At 50.0% G+C, this 27,191-nt stretch overlaps 7 protein-coding genes across 7 annotated transcripts; 5 read left to right on the top strand and 2 right to left on the bottom strand.

The window, feature by feature from the left end:
• Positions 1-707: 707 nt before the first annotated feature.
• FMAN_12612 (uncharacterized protein) lies at positions 708-3,180 on the top strand (the record flags this gene model as incomplete). The annotated part of the gene is made up of 2 exons (XM_041823074.1): positions 708-848; positions 895-3,180. The coding sequence occupies 2 exons, from the start codon at positions 708-710 to the stop codon at positions 3,178-3,180; spliced, it is 2,427 nt and encodes an 808-aa protein (XP_041688691.1).
• A 785-nt stretch (positions 3,181-3,965) lies between these two features.
• FMAN_12611 (uncharacterized protein) lies at positions 3,966-5,186 on the bottom strand (the record flags this gene model as incomplete). Its single annotated transcript, XM_041823073.1, has 1 exon — positions 3,966-5,186. One exon carries the CDS (start codon positions 5,184-5,186, stop codon positions 3,966-3,968), a length of 1,221 nt encoding a protein of 406 aa, XP_041688690.1.
• A 527-nt stretch (positions 5,187-5,713) lies between these two features.
• FMAN_12610 (uncharacterized protein) lies at positions 5,714-12,360 on the bottom strand (the record flags this gene model as incomplete). The annotated part of the gene is made up of 8 exons (XM_041823072.1): positions 5,714-10,842; positions 10,893-11,098; positions 11,144-11,352; positions 11,398-11,706; positions 11,756-11,809; positions 11,857-12,088; positions 12,137-12,240; positions 12,307-12,360. The coding sequence occupies 8 exons, from the start codon at positions 12,358-12,360 to the stop codon at positions 5,714-5,716; spliced, it is 6,297 nt and encodes a 2,098-aa protein (XP_041688689.1).
• Positions 12,361-13,493: 1,133 nt separating this feature from the next.
• Positions 13,494-15,136, top strand: FMAN_12609 (putative serine-tRNA ligase, cytosolic; the record flags this gene model as incomplete). The annotated part of the gene is made up of 5 exons (XM_041823071.1): positions 13,494-13,626; positions 13,689-14,085; positions 14,140-14,186; positions 14,244-14,863; positions 14,921-15,136. The coding sequence occupies 5 exons, from the start codon at positions 13,494-13,496 to the stop codon at positions 15,134-15,136; spliced, it is 1,413 nt and encodes a 470-aa protein (XP_041688688.1).
• Positions 15,137-18,813: 3,677 nt separating this feature from the next.
• FMAN_12608 (uncharacterized protein) lies at positions 18,814-21,822 on the top strand (the record flags this gene model as incomplete). Its single annotated transcript, XM_041823070.1, has 3 exons — positions 18,814-19,127; positions 19,822-19,974; positions 20,220-21,822. The coding sequence occupies 3 exons, from the start codon at positions 18,814-18,816 to the stop codon at positions 21,820-21,822; spliced, it is 2,070 nt and encodes a 689-aa protein (XP_041688687.1).
• Positions 21,823-24,036: 2,214 nt separating this feature from the next.
• FMAN_12607 (uncharacterized protein) lies at positions 24,037-25,767 on the top strand (the record flags this gene model as incomplete). The annotated part of the gene is made up of 4 exons (XM_041823069.1): positions 24,037-24,216; positions 24,272-24,484; positions 24,590-24,745; positions 24,796-25,767. The coding sequence occupies 4 exons, from the start codon at positions 24,037-24,039 to the stop codon at positions 25,765-25,767; spliced, it is 1,521 nt and encodes a 506-aa protein (XP_041688686.1).
• An 837-nt stretch (positions 25,768-26,604) lies between these two features.
• FMAN_12606 (putative DUF636 domain protein) lies at positions 26,605-27,126 on the top strand (the record flags this gene model as incomplete). The annotated part of the gene is made up of 3 exons (XM_041823068.1): positions 26,605-26,656; positions 26,710-26,820; positions 26,876-27,126. The coding sequence occupies 3 exons, from the start codon at positions 26,605-26,607 to the stop codon at positions 27,124-27,126; spliced, it is 414 nt and encodes a 137-aa protein (XP_041688685.1).
• Positions 27,127-27,191: the final 65 nt, after the last annotated feature.

Here is a 27,191-nt window from a genome sequence, read left to right as displayed (position 1 = left end):
TGTGGCCTGGGAACGATATGACAGACACCCGAAGCCTCAGGCATCAGAATAAGGCACCCAGATAAATCAGCAGACAGACCCAGAAGACCCTGAAGACCCAGGGGCCTCACGTCCCCCCACCGTTTCCCTTCTTACTCACATCTCTTTCGTATACCTTAAGAGATGAAGCATCCATTCGAGTCGGCCGCTCTGCTAAAAATATTTTTCATATCTTCTTATCCTGCTGAAATAAACATCATCTTTTTCCTCACAAAGATCAATTGTACTCAATTGGCTCCTTTACTTCACCGAATGCTCTCTGAATGTTCAGTAGCATCGTGTTAGTGGTGATCAAGCTCTACACCTATCAGGACCGCCGTCCTTTTCAACCTCACGTCAAATTGTCCGCTCTGGTTTTTTCTGCCTCGTTCCGGTACAAGTGACTTCCGAACTGCCATCTGCCTGGACCCCAGTATCTGTCGTCCGAGTATAAGTATCTCGTGTTCCCCCCTCTATCCTCTGTCTTGGCATGCTCAACAGCCCTCTTCCTCTTCCTCTTCCTCTTCACTTCTCTTGTCCTCGAACATCTTTGTCTGTCTCACCAAGACAGTCTCTCATCGTATTATCCTACTTCTTAATACTTCTTCATTCCAATCCATCATCGTGACACCTTCTAGTGTCGTTGTTGCTGCCTCCAAGAGCTACCCCATCTAGACCTCTTTATCATGATGGGCCTCGCCGCTCCAGCCTTCGACACAGACGTTGGCCATAAGGTTGAATACAAGATTCGTGACATTGGAACACGCTCTGTTACCCTCTTCCCCACCCAAGCACAGGTCAAGAGAGAAATCAAGGACGTGCCTCTCAAGGTACGCCTTTCTTGGCCAATATCTCCCCTTATGCTCACCTAGTTAGCCTGGAGTCAACGAGATATCCATTGTCGGGCTGAGCCCAACCATTGATAAAAATTCGGTCACCGTTGAAGGTAGCGGTGCCGCTACCATTACGGGCATCAGTGTTGAATTTCTCCCCAATCGCGAACTTTTCGACGAAGTCTATCCAAACTCCGATGATGATGATGATGATAATTCAGACAGTGACGATGAAGAAGAAGAAGGTGAACCCCCAGAATTGCCACATTATGGGCAGTTGCTGGAAACCAAGACGAAACTCATCGAGCTCAAAGACGAACAGCAGCGAGCCAGAGAAATTATTGGCAATGCTGATGAGCGTATCAAGGTCCTTGACATTTACTCCAAGTCTCTTGATAAGAGAGAGGGTGTTAATATTAGTGAGATGCTTGACACCTATAAGCAAGAGCACCAAAAAGCTTTTGAAGAACGTCTAGTCGGCGTGCAGAGGGAGCGAGAACTCACGGAGGCCATTAGCAAGGTTACCAAGGAGCAGATGCGTTTGAACAAACTTGGAAACAAGTTTCAAAAGAAGGAGGCCAAGAACAAGGCCAGAATCCAAAAATCCGTCCAGAAAAAGCAGGAACAGCGCCAGAAGCGTCAAGAGGAGAAGCGCAAGGAAAAGGAGCGTATTCGCAACGAGCGCTCACGTTGCTGGCCGCTCTTCTGCTATACCATACACATACAACTTGAGGTGAGCTCATCCTACACGCCGGCTTCCTCTCGCCGGGAATCAGTATCCAGCGAGGTTGAACTTGTTCAGCGGCCCAGGAGTAAGACTGCAGACCTGGAAGAGACATCCTGCTGCAACCTTGTGTTGTCATATGTGACCAACTCGGCATTCTGGACTCCCACTTATGACATCCAACTGTCAACTGTTGACTCCACGGGTACGCTTTGCTTCGATGCAGGTCTGCATAACACAACATCTGAGACGTGGGAAAACTGCAAGATCACACTGTCAACCTCTCAGGCAACATCTTCGAGCCTTGACGAGTCGATTCCCAGTCTCACACCCTGGCATATCAAACTGGGTAACAAAAAGTCCTCATCTGGCGAGACTGGCGCTTTTGAAAGTGTGGTGGAACTTCAGCAACAGGCCACTTGGCGTAACAAGAAACAAGGACCACAGCAGCCTCCCAACTTCAGGCGCGAAATGTTTGGTCTTCCAGGCCAAGCTCTGAATGACTATCAGCTGCAGTTGATGATGTTGGAACAGCAGAATAAGAAGAGGCTGATGATGGCTAGACAGGAGCAGGATTCCATGGCTCCACCTGCTCCTCATACTTTCCCTCCCCCTCCCCCTCTTGTTCCTACTGCTGCGATGATGATGCAGCAACAAGCGCAAGCTCAAGCGCAAGCGTCGCAGATGCGACAGCCCCAGTCACTTGGCATGATGACTATGGACCAAGTGGCACAATCCCAACAGATCCAGCAACAGCAACAGCAACAGCAACAGCAGTTCCCAGGAATGTCACAGATGGACTTTTCCTCTAACTTCGACTTCGATGCCTTTCTAGGTGAAGATGCAACTATGACAGATGCTCAGCCATCCCTCGAATTCCAAAATTCTCTTGTTGAAGAGACCGGCTTCACCACAATCTTCGATCTTCCCGGCCTCAAGACTCTCGTGCCCAAGTTCACCGTTTCGAAGCAACGTGTTGCTCGCCTGCAGTTTACCAATGTTCTGTTCAGCCACACCATTGTGGCTAAATATCAGCCAGTGGCTTATCTCAAAGCCAAACTCAAGAACAACAGTAAAATTACTTTACTCCGTGGTCCTGCGAGCTTGACACTTGACGGTAGCTTCATGGGGCAGAGCAAAATTCCTCGATGTAGCTCCGGCGAAGTCTTTACTCTGAGTCTGGGTGTGGACTCAGCGATCAGAGTCACTTACCCAAGGCCTGATGTCCGAAGAAGCACGACTGGAGTGTTCAGCAAAGAAGACAGCTCTGTCTATGTTCGCGCTGTCACAGTACACAACACCCGCGTCACTGCCAAAAAGCCCGTTGGCCTTCTGGTGCTGGATCAAATCCCTGTTTCAGAGGACGATCGCCTCCGAGTTGAGTTACTCAGTCCTCGAGGCTTGACTGTTGAAGGACCGCGTCAAGCGACTGGCACTCCTGGACGTGAAACTGCAGAGGATAAAGACTGGGGCAAAGCTATGGCATCTCTTAAGAAGAGCGGACAGGTTTCGTGGGAGGTCTCGCTGAATGCAGGTAAGGCCGTAAAACTGGAACTCGAGTACTCGGTTTCGATGCCAAGTGGCGATGTTGCGAAGGAATGTTGATTTGCTTCGATATGTGCGGGGTTTGACAATTGGTGGATTTATGACAATGGGATAACTCTGGGTCGCTAACAAGTCGTCGTCAAGGACGCGTTACAGCGCCAGGGTCACCCACTTCGATTTATTCTCGGTGGTTACTTTTGGGATTTTGCAATAGTACTCAATCATTCACTTTCTTCTTCTTTCTTCTTTCTTACTTGGCGAGATCGCTTCTTGTGAAGTTGCGGTGATTGCTCGGCTTCTTACTTCACGTTGAATGGGAGATCTCAGCTCTTGGTACTGCATAATTTAATACATGAATCTGCCTACATAACTCATTCTTCGTTCATCTCAGAGTCACTCTCGTCTTCAGAATAATCCTCTTCCATCTCGGAATCGTCTTCCTCCCCAGAATCCTCGAGCTCAAGTGTTCGAAATTGATCATTTATGGTGTTCGATTCCATTGTCGCAGTGCGAAATGCTTCCCCTGGGATCTCTGTTCGAGCAGGTTGTAGTCTATTGCCGAAGTTTGGTGCACGCGGAATTCCCGAAGGACCAATAATCGCATTCAAGGGTGTATCTCGTGGGCCGAGGCCATCCTGGATATGCATCACCATGGATAGGGGGTGGCGGAGAAGAGGATGCTGGGGCTGCGTTCGCCACTCGATGTCGTTTTTTCGGGCGTCGGAGATCTCATCAGACCAGCACGGCTTGTTTCGATCGATGTAATGCTCGATTTGTCCGAGCATAATCATCTGCGACATCACCGGGTCCTCTACAGAGTGGTGGGAGTACCTCTCTGGCAGCTCCTAGGGCTTTCTCTGTCTGTGCTGGGACCAATATGGGTGTCTGCGCTCGTACTCTTCAGCGAGCAGAGCTGGGTTGATGAACGGTGCTGGTGTGCTGCCCATCTGGCTGTTCTTGAGGCTGATTACAGGCTGAAGCCTATCGGTTCCATCGTTGGCTGGTCCATATACAACGAGTTCAGGACTGATGTTCAAGCGGGCGTCGGGAGCGGCAAGGTGACACCCCAGGGTACGTGAGAGCAGTGCTTTCCCGCGATATACACGTCGTACGTGATCGTATGTGTCGCGAGGAATCTGGCTCTTGAATGAGTGAACGTCGGTAGCTCTTGTCCAGAGGACATGGTCGAAAAAGGTCGAAAAGATCTCCTGCAGGTTTGCCTTGGGACATTCCAGGGGTGATGGTCTCATGGACCCGCGAGGGTCGATGTTCGGCATAAACTCTGGTTGTGGCCACGGATGAAAGATCAGTCTGGTGTTGTTATGTTCTGTATGAGACCCTGATACCAAGCCATTGAGGAACTTGTTGACTAGTATCAGGGTCTTCATCTTGTCCCAAGAATCTTGGGGCGCGCTTGTCTTCATGATGAACATGATGCCGGACTCTGCGATTGGTGAGAGCGCATAAGGATACAATTTGGCCCATTCTTGCTCGATCTTCAGCTGCTCTATGAACCAGTCCATTGTGATACCTGCGTCCTCAAGAGAAGGAAGCTCGATACCACCGACAACGCCCTGTCGTTGCTCCCAGGCGAAACTGTGGGTGCTTGGCTGCGGATATTTCCCTACCATGATGGCATCTGTGGAGTCAATTGAGGTAACATCTTGACGATTGTCATCATCGAAATCACTGTGCTCACCACAGTCGATACCACCATCTGAGAACTTGCGACAAAAAAGACAGACAGGCATTGGTCTATAGAAGGACGCGAGTATAAACATGGCGTCCCTCTTCGCCAGCTCCCAATCCTCAGGAGGTGGCAAGTTCGAAAACTCATGTCTTTGTTTTGGTACACATCGGAAGCAGAAGCCTCGACCTTCGAGGGAGTCAAGACTTTTCAGGCAAAGGTTGCAACAGCCCCAAGCAAAACTGCGCCAGCTGCATCCCCTACAGTAGAAGTCCAATGCCCGGCGCATGCCAGACTTACAATTAACACATACGTGTTCGACTGGCATTGGGGCCCCCGGCTGGCGGACGTAGTGATCAACCTGTTGTTGTATAGTCATGTCGATTTAGGCTTGGGTACTTCAGGTTAGATTGTGGATGAAGGTAGTTGACGGCTGGGTATCGTATGTAGGTGTCAAGAGAGGATATATTTGCTTTCGTTTAGCTTTGCTTGTGGAAGTGTGTGGATGAGGGTGCAGATTTGCGTTTCGATATGTGTCTCTCGTCTGTATTTATATATCTTCTGCGTCTTATGTGTTCGGTACTGAGGAAGAACAAGAGGGAGAAAATCTGGCCCAGATTTGGAACAATGACAAGTGCACGTATCTCTCAGTCGAAGTGGGGTCATCAAACAGTACAACTCACTGTCTATCCACTGGAAAACTGCCTGGTGCTTAATTACCTATATATTGAGTATCACTGAGCAGTGGCTTGGTAGTCGTTCAAGCGCTGGCACTGCCAGTTGCAGACAGACGGCGTGACCATACCAGTAGCCCTAGGTTCTTTCATGCCACCAAACACCATCCAATCGACATGCTGCTTCTGCGGCTTCTTTTCTGTTTGGCTTCGTCGTCTTGATCCTCTCTACTCACACTACGACCTCCCCGTGACGCTTAACAGGAAATATCACCTTATGATGCAGCCGCTGCAGCCTCCTCCTTCTTTTCAAGGCGTTATCTTGATACCCGTGGAACGCTAGTCCAGTTGCAACTAGGTACAGTGGTACGTCTGCCATGAGATACGAAAGCCCTGACAGGTAATAGTATGCCTCTGTCAACGGCTGAAGCGACGTCCACTCTCGTACAGGCTGGATAAGCCTCGCATTCTCATCCCCTTCCACCCATGAGGATTTCAGAGCATCATCTTTATATCTCAAAGTCCACCCATCGACCGAAAAGTTCCATTTGGATATTCCATTCGGCGTCTGGTAGGCAGTGAAAGTTTTGAGAACTGCTTCAAGAAACTCTCGAAGCTCGTCCTTTGTTCTGTCTGACCACTCTTCCTTTGCTAACGCACTGCTATCGTCAGTCGCTTTATCTGGGAGTCCAACATCACCGAAAGAATAGCTAGTCACTGCCGCCAAGGAATGTGTGGCGAGAGGTTCGATTGCCATTGCATGGTTGTTTGGAGTGTCACCTGAGGATAGAGAAACGCGATCCTGGGCATCCTCATCATCCTGCAGACATGGAGGCAGCCGAAAAGGTTCATTGCCATCTGCTTCTGTCCACCCTTGGCTAGTTTCAGATGCTACCTCTTCGATGGGAGACAGCCGCGTTGGTATGTGGAAGTCAACCTCAGTCCTCAACATTATGTCTGGGGCCTGAATCTTGGGCAAGGGAATAGCAAGAAAGGTGTGATAATCGCAGGTCCAAGTACGATTTCCCGGCTTCTTGTCCTGTCTGACACACAATTCGCAGAGGTCGACTGTGCAGCATGTGCAACAAACGTAACGAGGGCCTGCAATTGTGTCAAGACAAATATCACAGTAGTTGTCATGCTTCAAAACTAAGGGGTTTGTCTCTACAGCTCGAGCACTTCTTTGCAGAGCAATTTGGGCGAAACTGTACGACCCAAGCTGGAGCAGAAACTTGCCAAGGCGCTCCCATCTTACCCCGTAAAGGTCAAAATCATCCAATAGGCTCTGGGCGTCCCGACGTACACCTTCGACACAGCGATCGAATGGTACTGGATTGTTGGCTTCAGGTCTGGTCAGGTCATAAGCGTTAAGCCCATACATGTCTCGGCTCTCGGTAAGTATCCTCTCTACATCCGAGTCTTTGGCAGAACCTAACACCATGGCAGGCATCAAGCGTGTTCCCGATTGCTGTGCTATCTGAAGCGCAGTCCGGTCGAAGGAGTCCCGTTGAGTCAGATCGATGGACTCATGCTCGAGAAGAATCCGTAAAGTCTCATTCTGACGATTGGTGATCGCCCCAAAGACTGGAACGTTTCCATATTTCGATCTCCTGTTCACGTCTGCACCACGTTCCAAGAGGGTTGACACAATCTTGCCGTAGCCAGAATAAACCGCCTTGAATAATGGGGTCTCGCCATCCGCTAAGATGCAATCGGTGTCAAGGCTGGGATTCTTCTCCAATACGAGTTTCAAATTCTTCTCGGATCCTCCAGACACAATGGTGGGTATGATGTTTTCTCCATCATCAAAGATGACATCTGTTGACGCTCCTCGTTCAAGTAGATACTTGACCATGTCCTCATGTCCTTCCACGCAAGCGTACCATAGCGGTGTCCTCTGAGCTCTATCACGTATCTCAAGTGACGAGTCATTGACTACGTCAAGGATAGCTTCCAAAACTTGGGTATTACCTCCCTCTGCAGCGGCATGGATGACAGTCTGGCCCCTATTGATCTTGGATTGCAGCTGTTTGTTTGGGTCGGCGCCCTTACTGAGAAGTAACTTCACTGCATCCAGTCTCCCACCTGATGCCGCTGCTTTTAGAGGCGTTCCTGCCCAGCCCCATTCGAAGTTGACCAACTCGGAAACATCATCGACAACCTCCAAGAAAGTTTCTATCACATCCAACCAGCCCCCTATACAAGCAGCATGAAAGGCACTTGATTCCTTGGTATTTTCAGGGTAAGGATCTGCTCCACGCTTCAGGAGTTCTATCACGATACCTCGATGACCTTTGTTGGCTGCAAGGTGTAGTGGAGCGCTTGAGTTATTCTGCCCATTCCGTATGTTTGGATCTGCTCCATGATCAAGAAGCATACTGACGATGCCCAATCTCCCAGTTGTCGCTGCAATACCAAGAGCAGTGTATTCCTTTTCGCCTTTCGCGTTTATATCGGAAAAGAACCGGCTCGAAAGAATAACTTCGACCATCTCAAGGTTTCCCCAGTCCACCGCAATATGAAGGGGTGTTTCATAATCCGGTGTACTTGGATCAGCTCCGTGCGAGACAAGGCATTCGACCATGTCGAGATCATTCAGATCTGCCGCTATTGAAAGGGCCGTGCTTCCATCCTTGTCTTCTGCGTTGACTTGGCATCCAGCATCAAGAAGCAGCTCACAGCCCAATAAATTCTGAGCCGCCACTGCTATGTGTAGGGGAGAGCTCATCCCCTTCACGGGGCACTCGACTGCAGCACCCGCAGCCAAAAGCGTTCTCAAAACATCGCTGTGGCCCGACTCAACGGCCAGAGCCACTGGTGAAGCTTTTGGCAGATCTCTGGGAGGATCATCGAGGTTCGCATGCTTCTCGACAAGCTTATCAACGACCCCTTTCCATCCCTTGAAGCATGCCATGTGAATCAAGCGCTCATTTCGCCAAACTTGATCCACGTCGATATGTGGTACCAGGATCTCGAGGGCATCAGTACTCGCCATCCAGCTAGCCAAGAAAGGTATAGGTTTTCCATCGAATGCAGGAGCGTCAAGGTCCGCTAAGAACTCCAATAATAGTTCGACCATGTCAGAACTATTCTTCCCTGTAGCAAGTGCAAGTGGTGAATGACCGTTGATAGATGAAATGTTGGGATCGGCCCCAAACTCAAGAAGTGTTCGAACAACATCTACTGCGCCAACATCAACCGCAGTGAACAATGCCGTTTGGTTCCATGGATCAACAGCATCTACCTTGGCGCCGGCCTTGAGAAGAGCCTGTACGCTCCGGCAATGGCCACGGACTGCGGCAAGGATTAAAGGTGTTGACCCGTCATTATCTGGCAGGTCTAAATTCCTTGCGAAAGGCAGAAGCACCTCCAAAGCTGCCCCCGGCTGGGCTGCAGCATAGTGTATTGCTGTAGTGCCCTCCCATATGTTGTTGACTAGTGTCTCCAGGTCTTCTTCAACCTGTTGCTTTGATTTCGGGGAAATATGAACGAGAAGATCATGGATTTTGTGGAGGAAGCGGCTTGGGGTAAGTTTTAGGGCCTGGGAGAAGATCTCTTTGATTACAAGATCCGCGTCCCACTGAGCGAGCAACACCAAGGGTGGTTTTGCTGATCGAGTAGAAGTTTGATCCGTGGTGATCAATCGCCCACGGCCTCCAGATCCGTCAGAGTCACATGTACTCACACTATCGTCTGTGCCGTCCGATAGGTATCCAGCCTCGGCTTCGTCTTCATTCTCCTTGCAAATAGCTGAGGAAGGGGTCCGTTGGCGTTCTATTGCAGGGGGCGATCGAGTCCTGGACCCATTCGAGGACCTGCTCCTAGACCTAGAAGGACTCGGTGTCTGAGCCCTGAATAACGCAGGCGATTGTGTTGGCGATGGACTTCTGGATCCCCAAGTACGTTTCTGGAACGTGTAATATCGCCACTTTTCCCCAGCTGGGGAGCGGATGAAATCCCATAAATCCTGGGATATCTTGTAGGTATCTGGCCCAAAGAACTTCAAATGATACCGAAACCAAGCCGAAGAGTATTCCAGGAAGACATATTGATCTGCAAGAGCATCTCTACAGTAGTCTGTCCATGGGTCGTAGTATGATTCCCAATCTATCTCCCTGACGTAACTGAGGCATGCGGTTGCGAGGGTTTGATGTACGAGGTTGACATCATAGGTGTCGAGAATAAAGTCGTAAAGAGTCTGATGCAAAAGCTCGAGAGTGTCCTCGGCGCCAAATCTAATCAGTCGCTGGCATGTTCTTGTCAAATCGCCGACAAGATCGTAAGTCCTTGTTACCGAGGGATTTAGAAACCGAAGGATCTCCTTGGCCTCTTCTATTCTCAAGGTCGACCTTGCTATGCAGATAATCTGAATCAACTGAAACAAATCGTTGCGATCATTCTGAATGCGGTCCATGTCTTGTTGATATATCGCTTCCATGGTTGGGGGACAGCTTGTAACAAGTGTAAAGACTGAGTTAGCGCCTGTGTCTTTGATGTGCCACAGTTCCTTGAGGACTGCTGATGCGAAAAGGAAACTTCCATTCGACCTCTCAACGATGACGGCTGAAACAGAAGCTCGTCCAACAGTGGCTATTCGGCGACTCAAGATAATGCGGTCGACTTCTTCATCGACTACTTTTTGGATATCATTGAGGATCAAATCTGGTGTGACTTGTATGTGGTTGTTTGCGAGCGCGAACCCTCGGATCGAGTCTGCCATGCGTGATGTTACAACAACTTTGAGGGCTGAGGCAGAAGACTCACGCCGAAAAATCGTATCTAACCCACGGAGCAACCGGATGGTGAATTCGTCTTCACATTGATCTAGACCATCAATTATGAGACAAGTCGGTCTGGCATCTTCAGCCGTCACCAGCAATTGGACAATTTCCATCAATTGGATGAAATGCCCGCTATTCTCGGCTTCGAGAGGTGATCGTGACTTCTGTCTATCTACCCCAAGGGTTTCCAAGACTGATTCGAGCTTTTTCCTCGTCGCTTGTGACATGGTGGTATACTTGCTCAACATAGATTGGACAACAAGATCCAATATTGGAGGATTGTGTCGAGAGCTCTCCAGACTATCACAGTAGAATGGTATGACAAGGCTCTCCTCCCACCTTTCATCGTTCGAAGCTTTCATTGCACCCTGGATGTACTTTGCCAAGTTTGACTTACCACATCCAGGGCTCCCTGTAATGAATAGGAGACTGCCACTCTTGCTTTCCTTCCATTTGACGAAAGTGGGATCTTTCAATATCCATGAGCATGTCTGCCAGTGAGGAGCCTCGCGATCAAGACCTTTATTCTCGGGTGTCACAGAGCGGAGAAGGCGTGTGAAATCACTAAATTCCTTAACATCTTTTGCAGGTCAGCATACCATATACACCTGTAACAATACCTCAGCCTACCAAATTTCTCCGGTTGTGTCCGATTATGAGCTTGAGATACTGCAGTCTCGTGCTGTGTTGGTAAGTCGACATTGATACGGCTTGTAACTTCTTTCAATAGTTTGTCGACACTTGAGCGAATTGCCGACTCTCTAGAGACTTTCGATGCTTTCCCAACTTCATGTCGACGCCGAGGAGGAGCGTTCTGGCGTGGTCGAGGTGACGGCCTGGGAAAGTTAGCAGTTTCCGGGCATGCCAAGGGTATCTCGTACTGTGGGACATCTTCATCTGTCCATGTGGGTGCCTTTTTTAACGGTTTGATCGGAGGTGGTTCAGCCAGTCTAACTAGCCTTTCAACTTCGCCCCAGAACAGTTCGAACCGTGGGTGTAAAGGGGAAGCGAATTTAGGCAATCCGGAGTGCGTACAATTCAGATCTATGTTATCGATGCCTTGAAGGACAGCAGACCATTGAGGGACTATCTTGGCGAAGTTAGCGGGATTAACATGGCCACAAGGTTCACTTACAATTTCTTTTGCTCCGTTAGGTAACCGCTGCGGATGAGACTCATAGCAACATAAAAGCTTGATCGAACGGTGAACATCAATAGTAAATTCCATGTTGATATCTTGTACTGAGTTTGAGAAAGCACGGAGCTCCTTTGTGAGGTTTGTCGCAACCGCCGTTTGAAGTTTCATCAAAGATGCCAATTTCTGCACAACGACGAGATCTTCAGCTTTCTCAGATCCCATATGAGGAGTTCCCATGAAGATGATGGCCTTCGTGGCTTGCTTGACAGCTTTCCAACCATCGTTTGTCGCGCAAAGAAGTATTGCCTCGAGGTTTGTCAGTTGAAAGATGCATGGAAAACGGTTCTCAACCCACTCTTTTGACCACTAACCCACCAAGACTGTGAGCAATGAATATTAAAGGACGGTCCTACAAAGACATTAGACAAATTCATTGCACATCCCGATCATGCATACTGGGTAATCGAGTCGTTTGAGAACCAGATTTCGGAGTAAATCATTGGCGTGATGAATTATTCTCGTATTGGCGACATCGCCGAAACGGTGGGCATTGTAGCCAAATGACAGGACGCGAACCGAATCTTGAAGACGGCCAAGGAATTCTGGCTTTGTAAACCACGACTCGGTTGTTCCCTCTTGCTTCCAAGTGGTTCTGAGATTCCCCCCCAGTCCATGAACAAAGACGAGGCTTATGTGGTGAGCTTTAGAATAGGCATCGGTTTCAAATTCAACTCACTCCACAAGGTCTTTCTGGCCGGCAAATAAGTTGTCACCCAAGGAAGGCACATACATCTCCTTGAGAATGTACTCATAATGTGGCTCATCATCCTGATCCGATATCTTTCATCACAAATGGTCAGCGGTCGTCTATACGCGGGGCTTGTAGCGCCATCTCCTTTAGCTTACCATCGTATCTTCGGACGATGAGAGACTTTCCTCTCGGCGACGCCCAAGTCTCATTTCGACGACGAGCAAAGCAGGAATTTGTAGTCAGGCAGGACAGCCTGGAATCCAAACAATATTGAGCACGGCTGGCTTATGAGCTTTAATCGAAAGTGCGGGTTTGGGGGCCGTCAGCAAGGCTCAGCCTCATCCAATGATGGAGGCTCCCAGAGGCGATGCATGGGTCCTGTTGACCCTTGCAAGTTACACAGTAGCATCCCTAACTCAGGTGCCAATATGTGTTGCTTCGACATGTTGGCTCAGCTTAAGACGAAAAAGAGAAGCGAACTTTCCATGATTCATACCATCGATTTTAAATTCCACCTCAAAATGGTCACTCAGAAACTGGGGGAGGGTGTTGTTGTCCATTGGAGTGATGAACCAATAGTAAGGGCTGTAGCACAATAAATTCCAAGCCTGTCTAATGATTTTCAAGTTAATTCTCAACTTTGGGGGCTCTTGATAAGATGCGCTAAGATAACCGGTAGTTGAGAAGACTGTTTGTAATTGCAGTTGGTTCAGATTTCCCAAACCAAATAAATGGTTGCTCGCCGCTTTTTGACTCAGATCCTCTGTCATATCGCAAGGAGAGCAGACCATCAATTTTACTAAACCATGCTTATTTTATTCTTTATAGGATCAACAAGTAGACTGAAGCCTAGGTAGGCACCTGATGCCATCAATTCGCTTGTACAAATGATGACTTCAAAGTCATTATCGCTACAAATACAGTCTACCCTGTAAAAGGGAAATAGTTCTTGGATCGAATATGTGATTGGCTCATATACTTACAGCAACACTCAATTGCTCACCCGGCGTCCTTCACCCACCGAGTAAGACCTTGACGTGACTCACTTCCAAAGGGAGGAGACGTTATTTAACAATAAATACCCAAGGTAGCTTGAGATTTGCTATAGTCATCTCCTATTCTACAGCAATACTTAAACATTCTCCACTGCCTCTTGACTCACTTGCTTTGATCCACCCACTACCTAAGGTACCCAATTTCGAAAAGAAAGACCCCTCCATCCAAGTCAGGTGATCGAAGCAGTTGCCCCTCCCCCTCCTCCCTAGGTTATCAACACCGATAAAAAATCCACCATTCGGCTCAACCAGATTGAACGAATATCGTACCATCGCGAATCGCCAAGATGTTGGACATTGAGGATTTCATCGAGGAGCGCGGCGGAAACCCTGAGAAGATTCGAGAGAGTCAGCGTCGCCGACATGCTCCTGTAGAGCTGGTTGACGAGGTTATTGCCCTTTGGCAAGATGCGCGCAAGAGTGAGTCATCGGATATCTACACAGTTTTAATGATCTCTTTGAACCAGCTAACATCTTGGAAGCTCAGTATGGAGTCACACAGATCGGCACACAAATAAACGGCGTTCAAAAGGAGATTGGCCTCAAGAAACGAGCCAAGGAGGACGCGACCGAGCTACTTAAGCAGAAGGAGGAGTTGACAGAGAAGAAGAAGATCCAAGAGGAGCTTGCCGCAGCAAAGAATGCCGAACTCAAAGTCAAGGCAAAGCTCGTCGGAAACTACGTGCACGACTCGGTCCACGTCAGCGACAACGAGGACAACAACACAATCGAGCGAACCTGGGAGCCTGAGACTTTCGATAAGACCAAGCAAGCTGCTCTTTCTCACCACGATGTGCTGCTGCGACTTGGCGGATACGACCCTGTTCGAGGCGTCAAGTTGGTCGGCCACCGAGGTTACTGCTTGACCGGCTACGGCATGTTCCTGTAAGTCAGAAGGGCATGAAGGGCGACAACGATGTCTGACAATGACAGGAACCTTGCACTCGTCAACTATGCCACAGCCTTCCTCTTCAACAAGGGTATGTATACTTAAATCAATATTATATCATGCATTGTTAACGAATTCTGTGCTGCAGGCTACACCCCTAATCAACCACCCTTCATGCTCAACCGCGACCAGATGGCCAAGACTGCACAGCTCTCTCAGTTTGACGAGGAGCTTTACCGTGTTTCCGAAGGACCTACACCTTCCGAGTCGGATCGATACCTCATTGCCACCAGCGAGCAGCCTCTTTCCGCCCTTCATGCCGAGGAGTGGATCCAGCCCTCTGAGCTCCCTATTAAGTACTGCGGCTACAGCACTTGCTTCCGAAAGGAGGCCGGTAGCCACGGTCGTGATGCCTGGGGCGTGTTCCGCGTGCATCAGTTCGAGAAGGTTGAGCAGTTCGTCCTCTGTGGCCCCGATGACAGCTGGGACCAGTTTGACCAAATGATGGCCAACTCTGAGGAGTTTTACAAGTCCCTTGGTCTCCCTTACCAGGTTGTGGGTATCGTCACAGGTGCTTTGAACAATGCTGCTGCCAAGAAGTACGACTTGGAGGCATGGTTCCCCTTCCAGAAGGAATACAAGGAGCTTGTTTCTTGCTCCAACTGCACAGACTACCAGACCAGAGAGCTCGAGATTCGTCACGGTTCCAAGAAGGGCAAGCAGATCGTTGGCGGTGGAAAGAAGGAGTATGTCCATGCTCTGAACGCTGTAAGTTGGGATGATCCCCGCGCTTGTTGAGGTCATATCGCTAATCCGTCTTTACAGACTCTGTGTGCTACTGAACGAACACTGTGCTGCATTCTTGAGAACTACCAAACGGAGGAAGGTCTCGTTGTGCCCGAGGTCCTGCGAAAGTATATTCCTGGCGAGCCTGAGTTCTTGCCTTTCATCAAGGAGACCCCCAAGGAAGCAGAAAAGACCGAAAAGAAGGAGGGCGGCAAGAAGGAGAAGACCCTTCCTGTTCGTGAGACCAAGGCGTAAATGAATTGCATTCTGTCAAGATGAAATGAGATGTTAAAGAGGAAGAAAATGTGTTCTATTTTCAATGACACAGCGTATGATGGGAATTTCAGTAGAAACCAACAAAAATCATCAACAAGATAGCTGGTCAGCTTAACAAGCTGGACGAATCTCTGTTTGTTCAACATGTTGGTTCTTGTCTGTAGCCAAGCATTCTATAAGAGCTTGAAATCGGGTCGGAAGAGGATATCTCCGAAATTCCGCGGCACTGAACAAGCTCGGCCTGAAGCGTTAGCTCACGGATCGTTGAGCCCTTTCCCCGCCCCCTGTCAAAATGACACCGGCCCTCTCCGTGATCAAGACGGAGGTGGGTACCGTTTTGGCATTTAATCTGCCGGCCTTGTTGTGGAAGTACCATGGCAGCAATAGTCAGCACCATCGGCGAGTGAGTGTCCAGAGCTCTATGATTTTACTGCGAAGCAAGATAAGACATCCTTATATATACTGTAAAGGGCTCAGGCAAAGGAATTTGTTACCGGGCGCGTAGGAATTCATTCCATCCAAACTTGGTAACGGTGATGGTCACGGTACGGTGCGGCCGCATCATATCCATACTGTGCTGTACTCGGAAACGGCCCCACCGTAATTCTTCTGCCGGAGACGCCTCCTTTTCATCACCAGAGGAGGAAGCGCCTGCGAATGGGCGAAATTGTCGGCCGGGGCACGGAGGGTGGGTGCCGCATGTCTCTGTGAGAGGGTGAACGTAGAAAAGACCCAAACGTCGCTCTGAAAACGCAACCGTTTTGTCCTGTGGACATTGGCATTGGAGACTCGAAAGCTGGCGCCGCCGGGCGGAGTGGAGGTAACAGTCCCGACAATACCTGGACCATGTCCGGCCACATCCATTGCGATCCGGAAGTGCCACAGGACATGTCAAGTACGAGGGATAAGGTGATTCTGACCACTTATCCAGAGGCCCGTGTGTGATGATGAAAACAGGGCTGTCTTGAAGGAAAACATGATCTTCTTATTGCTCCTTCACGCGCCGACGAAGCAGGCTGCCACAAGGAGGGGAAGAGAGTGGGCACTGATAACCGCGGGTCTGGCACGGATCATTATTTGCCGGCCCGGAACCAATAAAGGGCTGCAGAGTGCACAAATAAGACATCGTCGCCATTATCTGTATGTATACAAAAGCGAGTGACATATGGGAAAGGGTTGAGTGAATGCCATAAAGATACAACCGCGGGATGTTGAGGCTCCAAAGCTCTAGCCTTGGTGGTCACCACGACCGAGGGCTAAGGAGTAGGCCATGGACGGCACGGCGGCGGCTATTGAAACCACTTGGTGATATTATTCATGTGTGATGCTGCAGCAGAATAGCTCGTGTTTTGCGGTAACACCAAATGGCTGGGCTTCACATGTACTTTCGATATTGAGGACAGCGACGTAGCAAGGCGTCTGCTTGTCCTACCTAGAGAAAACAAAGAGATCTCTTTCGCACTTCGGAATGATAATCGACCGGTCAGTATTTTAAGCACCAACAAGTATTCTTTGAGAGGTGAACTGGATAGTAAAAGGTCTGGTCCCAGACTCGGAGGGCAAAGCGATGCACAAGCCCATGAGACTGCCGAACACTCCACCCGCCAATTCTGCCATCAAATTTGTGTGCACTGTGTGAGTGTCCGGGGGAACAACATCGGCGGTGAATGGTAAATGTCAGGGGAAAACCTCTGGCGGTTCGGCCTGCGGGAAGGGGAAATGAAAACCACTAGGCCCCGGTGACGGCGTGAATGAAATCGGCATCGCCACCAGCTTTTACGAGTTTCACAACCTTGAAGTTGGGGCGACAAAATAACCGTGCTTCTTAATGAACTCACGTCTTCTGTTTTATGTATACCAAGGTCAATGTGTGATGATCGGAGGGACATGAAGCTTAATCAATGCTGGACAGACTCCGACGTTACCGACACCCCGGATATACCGATGCTCGGGGCGCGTCGCCAAAACAACCGAAAAACGACCCCTCGGCCCTGCAGACAATGCTGCCGCTGATGCCACCGCGGTTACATCAACGAAGCTGTCCGTCAAATGAGAGGCCCATTGTGAGCAGTCCTGGGGATTCTGGGGATAGTCAGATCGTAGCGACTGTGATGAAACCTCGCGACAATTACATGCGTCGACCTGCGCAGGACCGTGTGACATGCGCCTATAGTAGGTACGTATCTTGTTCCTGGCCGCGATTTGAATACCTTATTTGCGCCCGCGTTTTGGTTGCTTGCTTGTTCCTTTGTTTCGATCCATCAGGCTGCTGTAGACTCCGTAGGTGGCCCCGCTACCGTTTTAAACGCCGGCGTATGGAGCCCGGAAGCTGGATGAGATGTTTATGACCAGAACATCTTTGTCAAGAAGAAGAGCATGTGAAGGCTTGAGATGGCCACCTGCTATATACTCATGGATTCTTTCCATCATTTACCTGATGCCTTGCGCCTCTGTTTATATACCCAATTAGACTTCTCAGTCATTGCAGTGATTGCACGGCGATGGCACTACGGCCCCCTTGAAAACCCGATGCCGAGAGGCCGTAGCGCTGAGTTTGGTTTGCGGTGCGGGCAGCGGCCGAGCACGATTTCCAAGCTTCATTTCCATGGAGGGTTACAATAAAATAGCTACACCTTGAATGATACCTGTTGAAATGGCGATGTTTTGTTCAGCTTCAAGGTTCCCCAGGTATAGGGTTGATATGTAGACGCTGTAATGTGTGACGCACACCTATGGGTTATTCTTGTCTTTCGGATAGAGCTCAGTTGATTTATCGCTCTATCCTCAGTAATGGAAAGGCCTGTAACGTTCGGGTGTGGATTTCTTTCAACCTTTGCCCTGTCGGTTTACGACCCACACACCCCCGTGGCTCTCCTCCGTTTCCCGTTCTCCGTCCCCCGTTTCTTCTGCCTCTTTTGTTGATGATGTTCCTGCCTTTGTCTTCAGGCTGTCCTGTCCGCTTTGTCGCCCTCTCGTGCTTTTTTGCCTTGCCAGTCACCTCCGCTTCCTCCGCCCCTTCTCCTCTTCATTTCCACTTCCTCCCATCTTGCCCCAGACACGCGATATTTTTTGTGAAAGATCTTGTTTCCACTGTTCATAGTAGTCTGAGACTGCTATTTCCATTTTTCTGCTGTTGTCTGGACATTGTGTGCGAATTGCCTGGACAGCCGGACTTAGGTAGAGGCTCTCCGACCCAATTTGATCGCCCCGGGCTTGGGTCATCTCCTTCATCCGATCGCACGGCGTCGCTATTTCGGTTGTTTTCGCCTACCGACTTTCCTAACAAGTGCGTAAGCTATTCCTTCTGTTGAACTCGCTGCAGCAACATACCCTTCTTTTTTGTCTTGCTCCTCTTCGATTTCTACCATTTTCTATGTGGGAGTCGTGGTAGTGGCTCCCGCCTTATTCAGCCGCCCGAAAATCCCCCAAATTCGCGCGTGCCTTCCGTTCGGCCTCGCTTGCCTCCTCCTTCCTCACACGGGGCCCTCCGGTCCTCTGCCGTTATTTTCACACGGAGCCCACCCCGAGAATTTCTTCTTTTCATCAACCGTTTTCGCTGCCATTTCATCATCCTCAGCAGCATTTACTTACCAATACCTTTACAGCGATCCAACGTTCCTCAGACTCACAGTTCTAATAGTCTGCCGTCGTCGACCATGTCGTCTGGCGTTGTACGCTCTACCGCCCTCAGGGCTGGTGGTGCTTGCGTGCGTTGTCGCAAGGGCAAGACAAAGTGCGTCTATGAGAATGGTAGAGCACCATGCAAGAACTGCGCAAAGGGAATGCATGACTGCTATCTACCTTCAGAGAGTATGGCCCATCACCACGGCCAAAGCCCAGCGCGACACGCCAATCCTCACCGGCCACCTCGCGACAGTCTTCCTGCTGCAGGACCTGGCGTTGTTGCTGAAGCGCGACAGCCCGTGGTAGGCTCTAGCGCTGCTCGTCATGTTCAAACAGGCTCTGATAAGTAAGTCGTCCATTCCTTATTGTTTCTGTCCTATTTCTTGTGTCGTTGCTATTCTCCGACATCCTATTTCCCCACACTCGGATCTTATCACAGCCCTCACTGTCGCGCGTCAGCATAACAGCCCCGACAAGTGCGGCATCTTCCAGTTGTCTTGTCAAACTGCTCTTCTTAACCCCGGGCGGATCGGCAGACGAGTCATCTTCGCCTCGCTTCCCTGTCTCGTCTCATCATAAGACTTTGGCACCCTCAGGCTGCTTCGTCTTCTTGCCCGAGTGGCCAGCCGCCCACTCGACATGCCTCCATCAGCCCCTTACCCGGCCCCCGTATCCCTGCGCTGTTCCCCATTTCTCATTACCACACCCGCGCCCGCGCTTGTTTGGTTGCTCCCCCCGATCGCGCGACCCACTTTATCGCCGTCGGCTTACGGGGAGACCCCGAATTCTCATCAGAGTCTTCTCTGAAACTACAGACTTGTATCCTCGAGACTCAATGAGTCGGTTTCTGATATGTCAATATTTCATTGTTCGTTTGGTTCCTGAAGTCTTGAATCAAACTCTCAACGAAGCACGCCGGAGCTTTTCTGGATCTTTGGGTCATTGAAGTGCAGGCCTTCGAGGTTGAGACGGGCCGTGCCACCCCCTAGACCCCATTCGCAGTCTCTGTTTCCTTCAGTTTTGCTAACTGTAGCTCATAGGCTCACCCCCGAGCTGATCGCTGAGTGTGAACGTGTTGTATCGAAAACATTTCCAGCCTGTGTTGCGTTTCACAAGCCCTCTTTTGTACAACAGCTGAAGAGCGCGTCCTTGGATGCTGCTTTGGTCTACGGTCTTTTGACTTGTGCCGCCAGGTACGTTGCTCTTGCTTTGTCGTTACCTTATGCCAAATTATCCCTCACTCCCCGGTATGCGGATCCACCGTCCGGTGACGGTCGCACCGGTTTGAGCTTCGACACGCCGTAGACCGGATTTGAGCCGAGGCATCCCGAATCACAGCCTGTTTTGCCTTCATTACGATGGCGGCAATGCCTAGAGTCACTGATCTAGACGTCATTTTCATGCCAAGTCCCCACTGCTAACATGATGCTGCCTGCAGGAGTTCTCCGAGTCTGATCCGCCGATATGGAGGCCCTACTCAAGCTGCAGAGACATTTGCTGCCAAGGCTATGACCCTCATCAACCAAAACTTGGACCATCCTAATCTCGTCGACATTCAGGCTCTGTGCTTGATCATTATCCACGAATGGGGCTCGCGAAATGCTGTTCGTGCCTACATTTACTTGGGGCAAGCGGCACGCATGGTTCAGATGTATCGCATCTTGAACAGCCATCATGCGTCCCCCGATGGCGATATGTTCTTGCGAGATGAATCTCTTCGGCGTACTGTTTGGCTTATTTACATCTTGGATTGCCTTCTAACTAGCACACCGGGACGTTTTGCAGCACTGTCTTCTCTCGACACCGCAGATGTGCCTTTGCCTTGCTCCGACATCAACTTTGCATTTGGCAACGCTGTCTTTGTTAAGACCCTGCGACAGCAGCTTGATCCTACTGCCGTTCCACCTGGCCAACCACCATCTGAGATTGGAGAGTTTGGTTACATAGTTTTGGCTTCGACAATCTGGCGTGACGTTGTTGGAATGCTTACCACTACTACCCTCGCGAGTTTCCGCGAAGAGGACTGTGGCGATTTAATTGCCAAGATTGAAGGTCTCCGAGCTTCTTTGCCCATGCAGTTCGTGGACAAGCCGGGCCAGATCAACCTACATATGACGATGGGCTCTGGCTACACCTTTGCCATGCTTCATTGCCTCCTACATTGCGCAACGATCTTTGTCCATCGAAGGCGGCTGTTGCAGGAAGTTACTTCAGTGAACTTCAACCTAGAGTCATTCCGCCTCAACGCTCGATGTCACGATATCATTGATCGGCTCTTTACTTCCTGCCACGGCACGATCTCTCTACTCACCGCTGTCGAGGCAGGTTCCGAGAAGGACCACACCCCTTGCTTTCCGATCTTCATGCTATTTTCGGCTTTTACAGCCAGCGCCACTGTCGCTTACCTTTCTCTCAAGGGCCTCACACCGCCCAACGCTGTCGAGACCGCCGCTCACATTGTCAAGGATGGCCTACGATTTATGAGTGATGGCACTGAGAACTGGCCTCTGATGGGCAGCTGGCTTCGACACCTCACCGTCATGCAAAGAGTGCTTAACAATGATGCTGCAGCTGCCAATGGTGGCTCCTTGCGCCATGGCTCGACATCTCACGGTGCAGGTGTCAAGGATGAAATCTCATCCAACGCTGACACCAACCCGGATGCGATGGATTATGACCAGCAGACGAACCACGCAGGTAGCGTCTCAGGCCAAGGCAACCCTCGATCTGTCTCAGAGTCTGTGCGTGGCGATAGTGAGCCTCCTGTTGTTCTGGCAAGACGACCTGGCGTCACAACCATCAACGGTTCTGGGGGAGCATCCACCCCTACGACAGTTTCGCCACCACCGTCTAATACGACCCACGGAGCAGTACCCGATATCAAACAGCAGCCTATCCCAGAAATGGCAAATGGGATTGTGCCTCCTCAGGATGGACAGACGACGAGCCAGGATATGACTGCACCAGAGCTTTGCCAAGCCTTTGAGCGACAGCTCCTTGATCTCGACGATCTTGCGGCTTTCATGGGTGGGGGTGTTTAGTAAGACACGAGGTTACGAATAATTTTCAAGAAAAATAATGAGGGTCTTTAACGATTGGTGTCAAATCCTGGGCAAATGCAAGATCATAATGGTGAAGTTGGAGGATCGGTACATTAACAAGAGACTTGCCAGGGTTCTTGTAGGACTGCGTTGCGAAGGAATACCCAATATACCCTGGAAGGGCGTTGGGGACAGAGTCTTTTTTTGGTACCTAGAGGTACCCAGTCGGTATATCTAAGAAAGCAGCGTTTTCCTTTCCTTCGAGACAGCAACAATTACAACCCCTGCTTGAGGTGAAGTGTATGCAACCAAACCTGATACGGATTGAACCTATCCGAACACTAATAAGCATGTCGATTTTGGTTCGAGGCTAGGAAACTTTCAAGCGACAGTTGATCTGAGCTTCATGCATGCTCTAGTGTTGTGTATCTGGCTACGGTGGTTCTAGATGAACTCAGACTTAGACCAGCCCCGAGTTCTCCCGTCATGGTCTGATAGTGTCTATCTCTATATCCCTGAATGACGAACCCGGGTTACGAGAGTGTCGCGAAGGACGTAAGCTAGTGGGCCGTAGATACCAACCCCATCCATTCACTATCTTCAACCCGCTACAAGGTATTCGGACATTAGAAATGTGGCCGAGGATGACTGATGGCAATGGAAATTTTGATAAATGACAAATAACGTGGTGAGTACGGTAACCAGATTGAAACGAGGCTCGTTACCTCCTCCACTGGGGCTATTGTATTTCGGGGAGTCGGGAACGATGTAAAGTAACGTGGAGGGTTTCGTGATATGATGGAACAGGCTTCTAGAAGGCTTCTGGAAGGAGCGGCAAAAGATTGGAATTCGGTTACATTCAAGCTTGAAACGATGGATTGGAAAAGGGTTAGCTGACGAGCTAGAGAGATCAGCGGGCGTAAGTGATGGGCTGGATTTGATTAAGAGGGATTTTCTGGGGAAACAAGCTTGTGGAAACGCATAAGCTGTGGAGGGAGGCGGGAGGGAAGCTTTCATGGGTGATATGCGGAGGAGGGTTCGAAGCTCAAGCAAGGTCAGTGCTTAAGGAGGAGACGATACGGGTATGTATGTTTGTGTTTAATTGGTATACGAGGCTGGCGTTAATTTTTAGGGATGAATCTATCGAATGATGTTGGCGTCTCTGAGTCATTCGTCCCGTATTCTTCCTCGAAATGGCTCTTGATCAAAAGTGCAAGTTGAGTGATGCCAGCTGGTGATGTCAAGTCGTAGGCACATGGGCTCCACTTCAGATGCCGGATTGCCGACTCCCCCAGGGGCCGCTTACTCGAACTAGAATAGCCCCGGGCATCTCTCTCCACTTTATCGGCCGTCGTGTGCCGGAATTGGGGGGCGGGGACTAGGACTTGGAGATAGAGGAAGCTTCTCCAGGTTTGAGTAGTGCGGAGGAGGCAGGTCTAGTCTATAAGTCGTGAGGGGAAGGTAACTAACTACCTGAACGTCAGGCTACTAGAGGAGTGAAAGTGAAGGGGAAAATGAAAGTGAAAGTAAAAGGGAGAAGAATACATCTTGATATTGCTGACCTGCGTTGTTGCTTGGACAAGTTTGAGGGTTGTTCGTGAGGGTACCTAATCACAAATCGAGATGGCTTACACAGGCTGAGATATCGCAACAGAGACAGGAAATCTGTCACGGTGTGATGCAACGTGGATCTTCGCAACGATTGCACACAACAGCAGAGATCCCTGTCTCTGCAACACCCAACACCGAGATCTGCAGCACTACCTCGTAGATGCCGAATCAAAACCTCACGTCTCCGGAACCGGCACCCTCTAATCTACGAATTATGGGGACCCCCGACTCTTCTGATCCTTGCTTATGCTACTTATGCTAGTTTCGTAAGGGTATGATAGGTCCGTGAGATATTCGCTCACGGTTCGGAGATGGTGCATTGAGTTTTGGAGCAGTTGGTCATGTTGGGGGAGATGGGGAAGAGTATATAAGTGAGGATGATCCTCACTTGGAGTAGGTAGGTTGGTCTTTCGATCAGCAGCTTTGACTGTGTGTCTTTAGATACTCACTCACTCACATTCATACCCAAACACCCATCGTGGTGACTTCCTTCCATTTACACCAGTTCGTTGTTGATAGCAGTCAAGAAGGTCACTTGTCATCCAGACGCCTTCACTCAGCACCTTGCTCCTACAATCTTTTGTACGATAGCAAAAGCCCACGATGACTCAAGACGAGTACAACACTCGCGCACCTCATGAGGGCATGTCCCCAGGTCGTTACGCAGCCACAAGATTCTCCTCGCTCAAGCCTCCCATGCACAATGTCCCGAATCCCATCAAACTTGTGCGCATGCTGAACTCCCAGCAATGGGCATTCTTCTTCGTCGCCTTCGCAGCTTGGGTGAGTTCTCCTTGCAATTGTGCCATCTTAGCAATCACTAACTCATGACATGTAGACATGGGACGCATTCGATTTCTTCTCCGTATCTCTCACCGTTACGAGTCTCAGCAAAACCTTTGACAAATCCAAGACCGACATCACATGGGGTATCACCCTCGTTCTCATGTTCCGATCCGTTGGTTCTATCGCCTTCGGTATCGCGAGTGATCGATATGGCCGAAAGTGGCCATTTGTGGTTAACAACCTTCTCTTCATTGTTCTTGAACTTGTGAGTACAGCCCTGCAGACACCCCTGTCACACTGGGCTTGGCAAGGCCGATGCCAAGAGATCTACGAGATATGTCCGAACAGTCGCTGACGAAATATCATGCAGGGCACTGGTTTCTGTCAAACCTACCAGCAGTTTCTAGCCTGCAGAGCCCTTTTTGGCGTTGCCATGGGTGGTCTTTATGGTAATGCTGCCGCCACTGCCCTTGAGGACTGTCCAGAGGAGGCCCGTGGTCTGATGAGTGGTATGCTCCAGCAAGGTGTAAGTAACAATGTCCCGCTTCACTGACGTTCATTATCTAATTGTTGCAGTACGCTTTCGGATACCTTCTATGTGCCGCATTTGCTCGCGGTCTCGTCGATACAACATCTCACGACTGGCGCCCCCTCTTCTGGTTCGGCGCTTGCCCCCCCGTCCTCTTCATCATCGCTCGTCTGATGCTCCCCGAGACACAAGCATACCAGGAACGCCAACGCGCACGAGAAGTTGCTGGTGCGGACGGAAAAGGAAAGGTTTTCATCAAAGAAGGCAAAGTCGCTCTCAAGCACCACTGGCTTCTGCTGGTATATCTCGTCCTTCTCATGGCGGGCTTCAACTTCATGAGCCACGGTAGCCAGGACTTGTACCCTACCATGTTGGAGAACCAGCTCAACTTTTCCAAGAACAAGGTCACTGTCACCCAGGTTGTCGCTAACCTGGGAGCTATGCTTGGTGGCACTGTCGTCGGTTTCAGCAGTCAATCTATTGGCCGTCGAATCAGCATCATCGCTTGTTGCATCGTTGGCGGCGCCCTGCTCTATCCCTATACTTTCGTCCGCGACTCTTCCATTATCGCGGCTGCATTTTTCCAGCAATTCTGCGTCCAGGGAGCGTGGGGTGTCATTCCTATCCATCTGATGGAATTATCCCCAGGAGCTTTCCGCACTTTCGTCGTTGGTACATCCTACCAACTCGGTAACCTCGTGTCTTCGGCTTCGTCGACCATCGAGGCCCGTCTCGGCGAGAACTTCCCACTTCCCGACAACGCAGAAGGCCAGACTCGCTACGACTACGGAAAAGTCATCTGCATCTTCATGGCCTGTGTGTACGTGTACGTCATTGTTCTGACGTTCATCGGTCCCGAGAACTTGAGGGGCAAGTTTGATGTTGCTCACGACTCTGATGCCAGGGAGGCCATGGGCGACGGGGCCATGGAGCAGGCTGTTGACCGTCATGGCCATTACGATGAGGAAACCGGTAGGATCAGCAGTGAGAAGCCTGAGGTTGCCCACCTGCGGGATTAGACGTGGTCGATTGTCTGCCAGAAGTGATGACTGGTTTCGGTGTTCTGCAATGACGACTGAGGTGCAACTCTGCACGCATATAGTTTTTGATGTTAGTCCACATATAGTCATGAAATTCATGAAATATTCCAAAGCTTCGTTGTGCTTGATCTCACATGCCGGGTCGTCGGTGACGATTCCTCATGACTGTGGGCAATGCATTCCCCGCATCGGTGGAGCGGATGTCGGTAGTATAGTGCACGCCAAGAGCCCATGACCATTTCCCCAGAGAATCAGTTGATCCCATTCGTTTCGGACTTGTTATTTAATTCCTCCGCCTTTTTCTGGATCAATCATGGTGTGTAAAATGTCTGGGGAACCTGTTATCCGGATACGTATTTCCCCACTCTCCAAACGCGGATCCGACGATAGCTGCTTTCTGAATGAACTTGTTGATTCCAAACTTGAGCCTCTTGACCGAGTCTGTAAAGAGTTTCATCCACATCTTTACTGTCAGAAACTTGTGCGAATCCTCCGGAGAAAGGGAATTCAATTGCTTATCCTCAAGCCTCTGACATAGCTCCAACGCGAATGGAGATATTTCTCGGAGAATGGCCCTCTCTCCACTTGGGGATGCAGTAATTCCAAACTAGTTCCCGCTCTTGCTTAAGTGACTAGGGCAGTCTTGGGAATCATTACTCACTGGCCCCCGTTCATTGTGCGGAGATCTACTCAGGTATATATATCCCAGGTCCGAGAACCTTGAGAGCTTCTTCACTCCACAGATTATCTCATAGACACCTTGATAACTTACACTTTTCCAAAGACATTCTAGCTTCGTGCTTAATTTGTTATACAATGGCTCTTACTGGCAGCTGCATGTGTGGTGCCATCGCTTACAAGAGCGACAGTACGTTTCTTGAACCAATCATATAATACGGATTTATCTAACTGAATACCTAGGCGACGCTGCTATTACGGCTCTCTGCCACTGCATCGATTGCCAGAAGTGGACTGGCGGTGCCTTTACTTCCAATGCTGTTGTCGCTGAGGGCGACTTTTCCGTCACCAAGGGTATTGCCTTCAACCAATTCTCTTTGTCAGGCAGGCACTGATATCAGTATTCCAGGCTCTCCCAAGCAATATGATGTCACCGGCGCCTCGGGCAAGATAAACCACCACTTCTTCTGTGGCGACTGCGGCTCCAGCCTCTACACTCGCCTCGACGTCATGCCTGGCAATATCATCATCAAGGCTGGTGGTCTTGACAACGGCAAGGCCAACCTCGACAACAAGATCAATGTCGAGTTTTACTGCCGTGATCGTGTTAGCTACCTGCAGGCTGCTGAGGGAGCCAAGCAGGAGCACCTCTTTGGCTAAGATTGGATGTTGGATGAGATGGACCTGGTCGTATCCGTCCATGATTGCGGAGCCAATTACCCAGT

This window comes from Fusarium mangiferae (genome assembly GCF_900044065.1).
Source record: "Fusarium mangiferae strain MRC7560 genome assembly, contig: FMAN_scaffold015, whole genome shotgun sequence".
NCBI lineage: Eukaryota > Fungi > Ascomycota > Sordariomycetes > Hypocreales > Nectriaceae > Fusarium > Fusarium mangiferae.
Note: the sequence above shows the minus strand (reverse complement) of the source record. Positions and strands in the feature narration are given on the sequence as shown.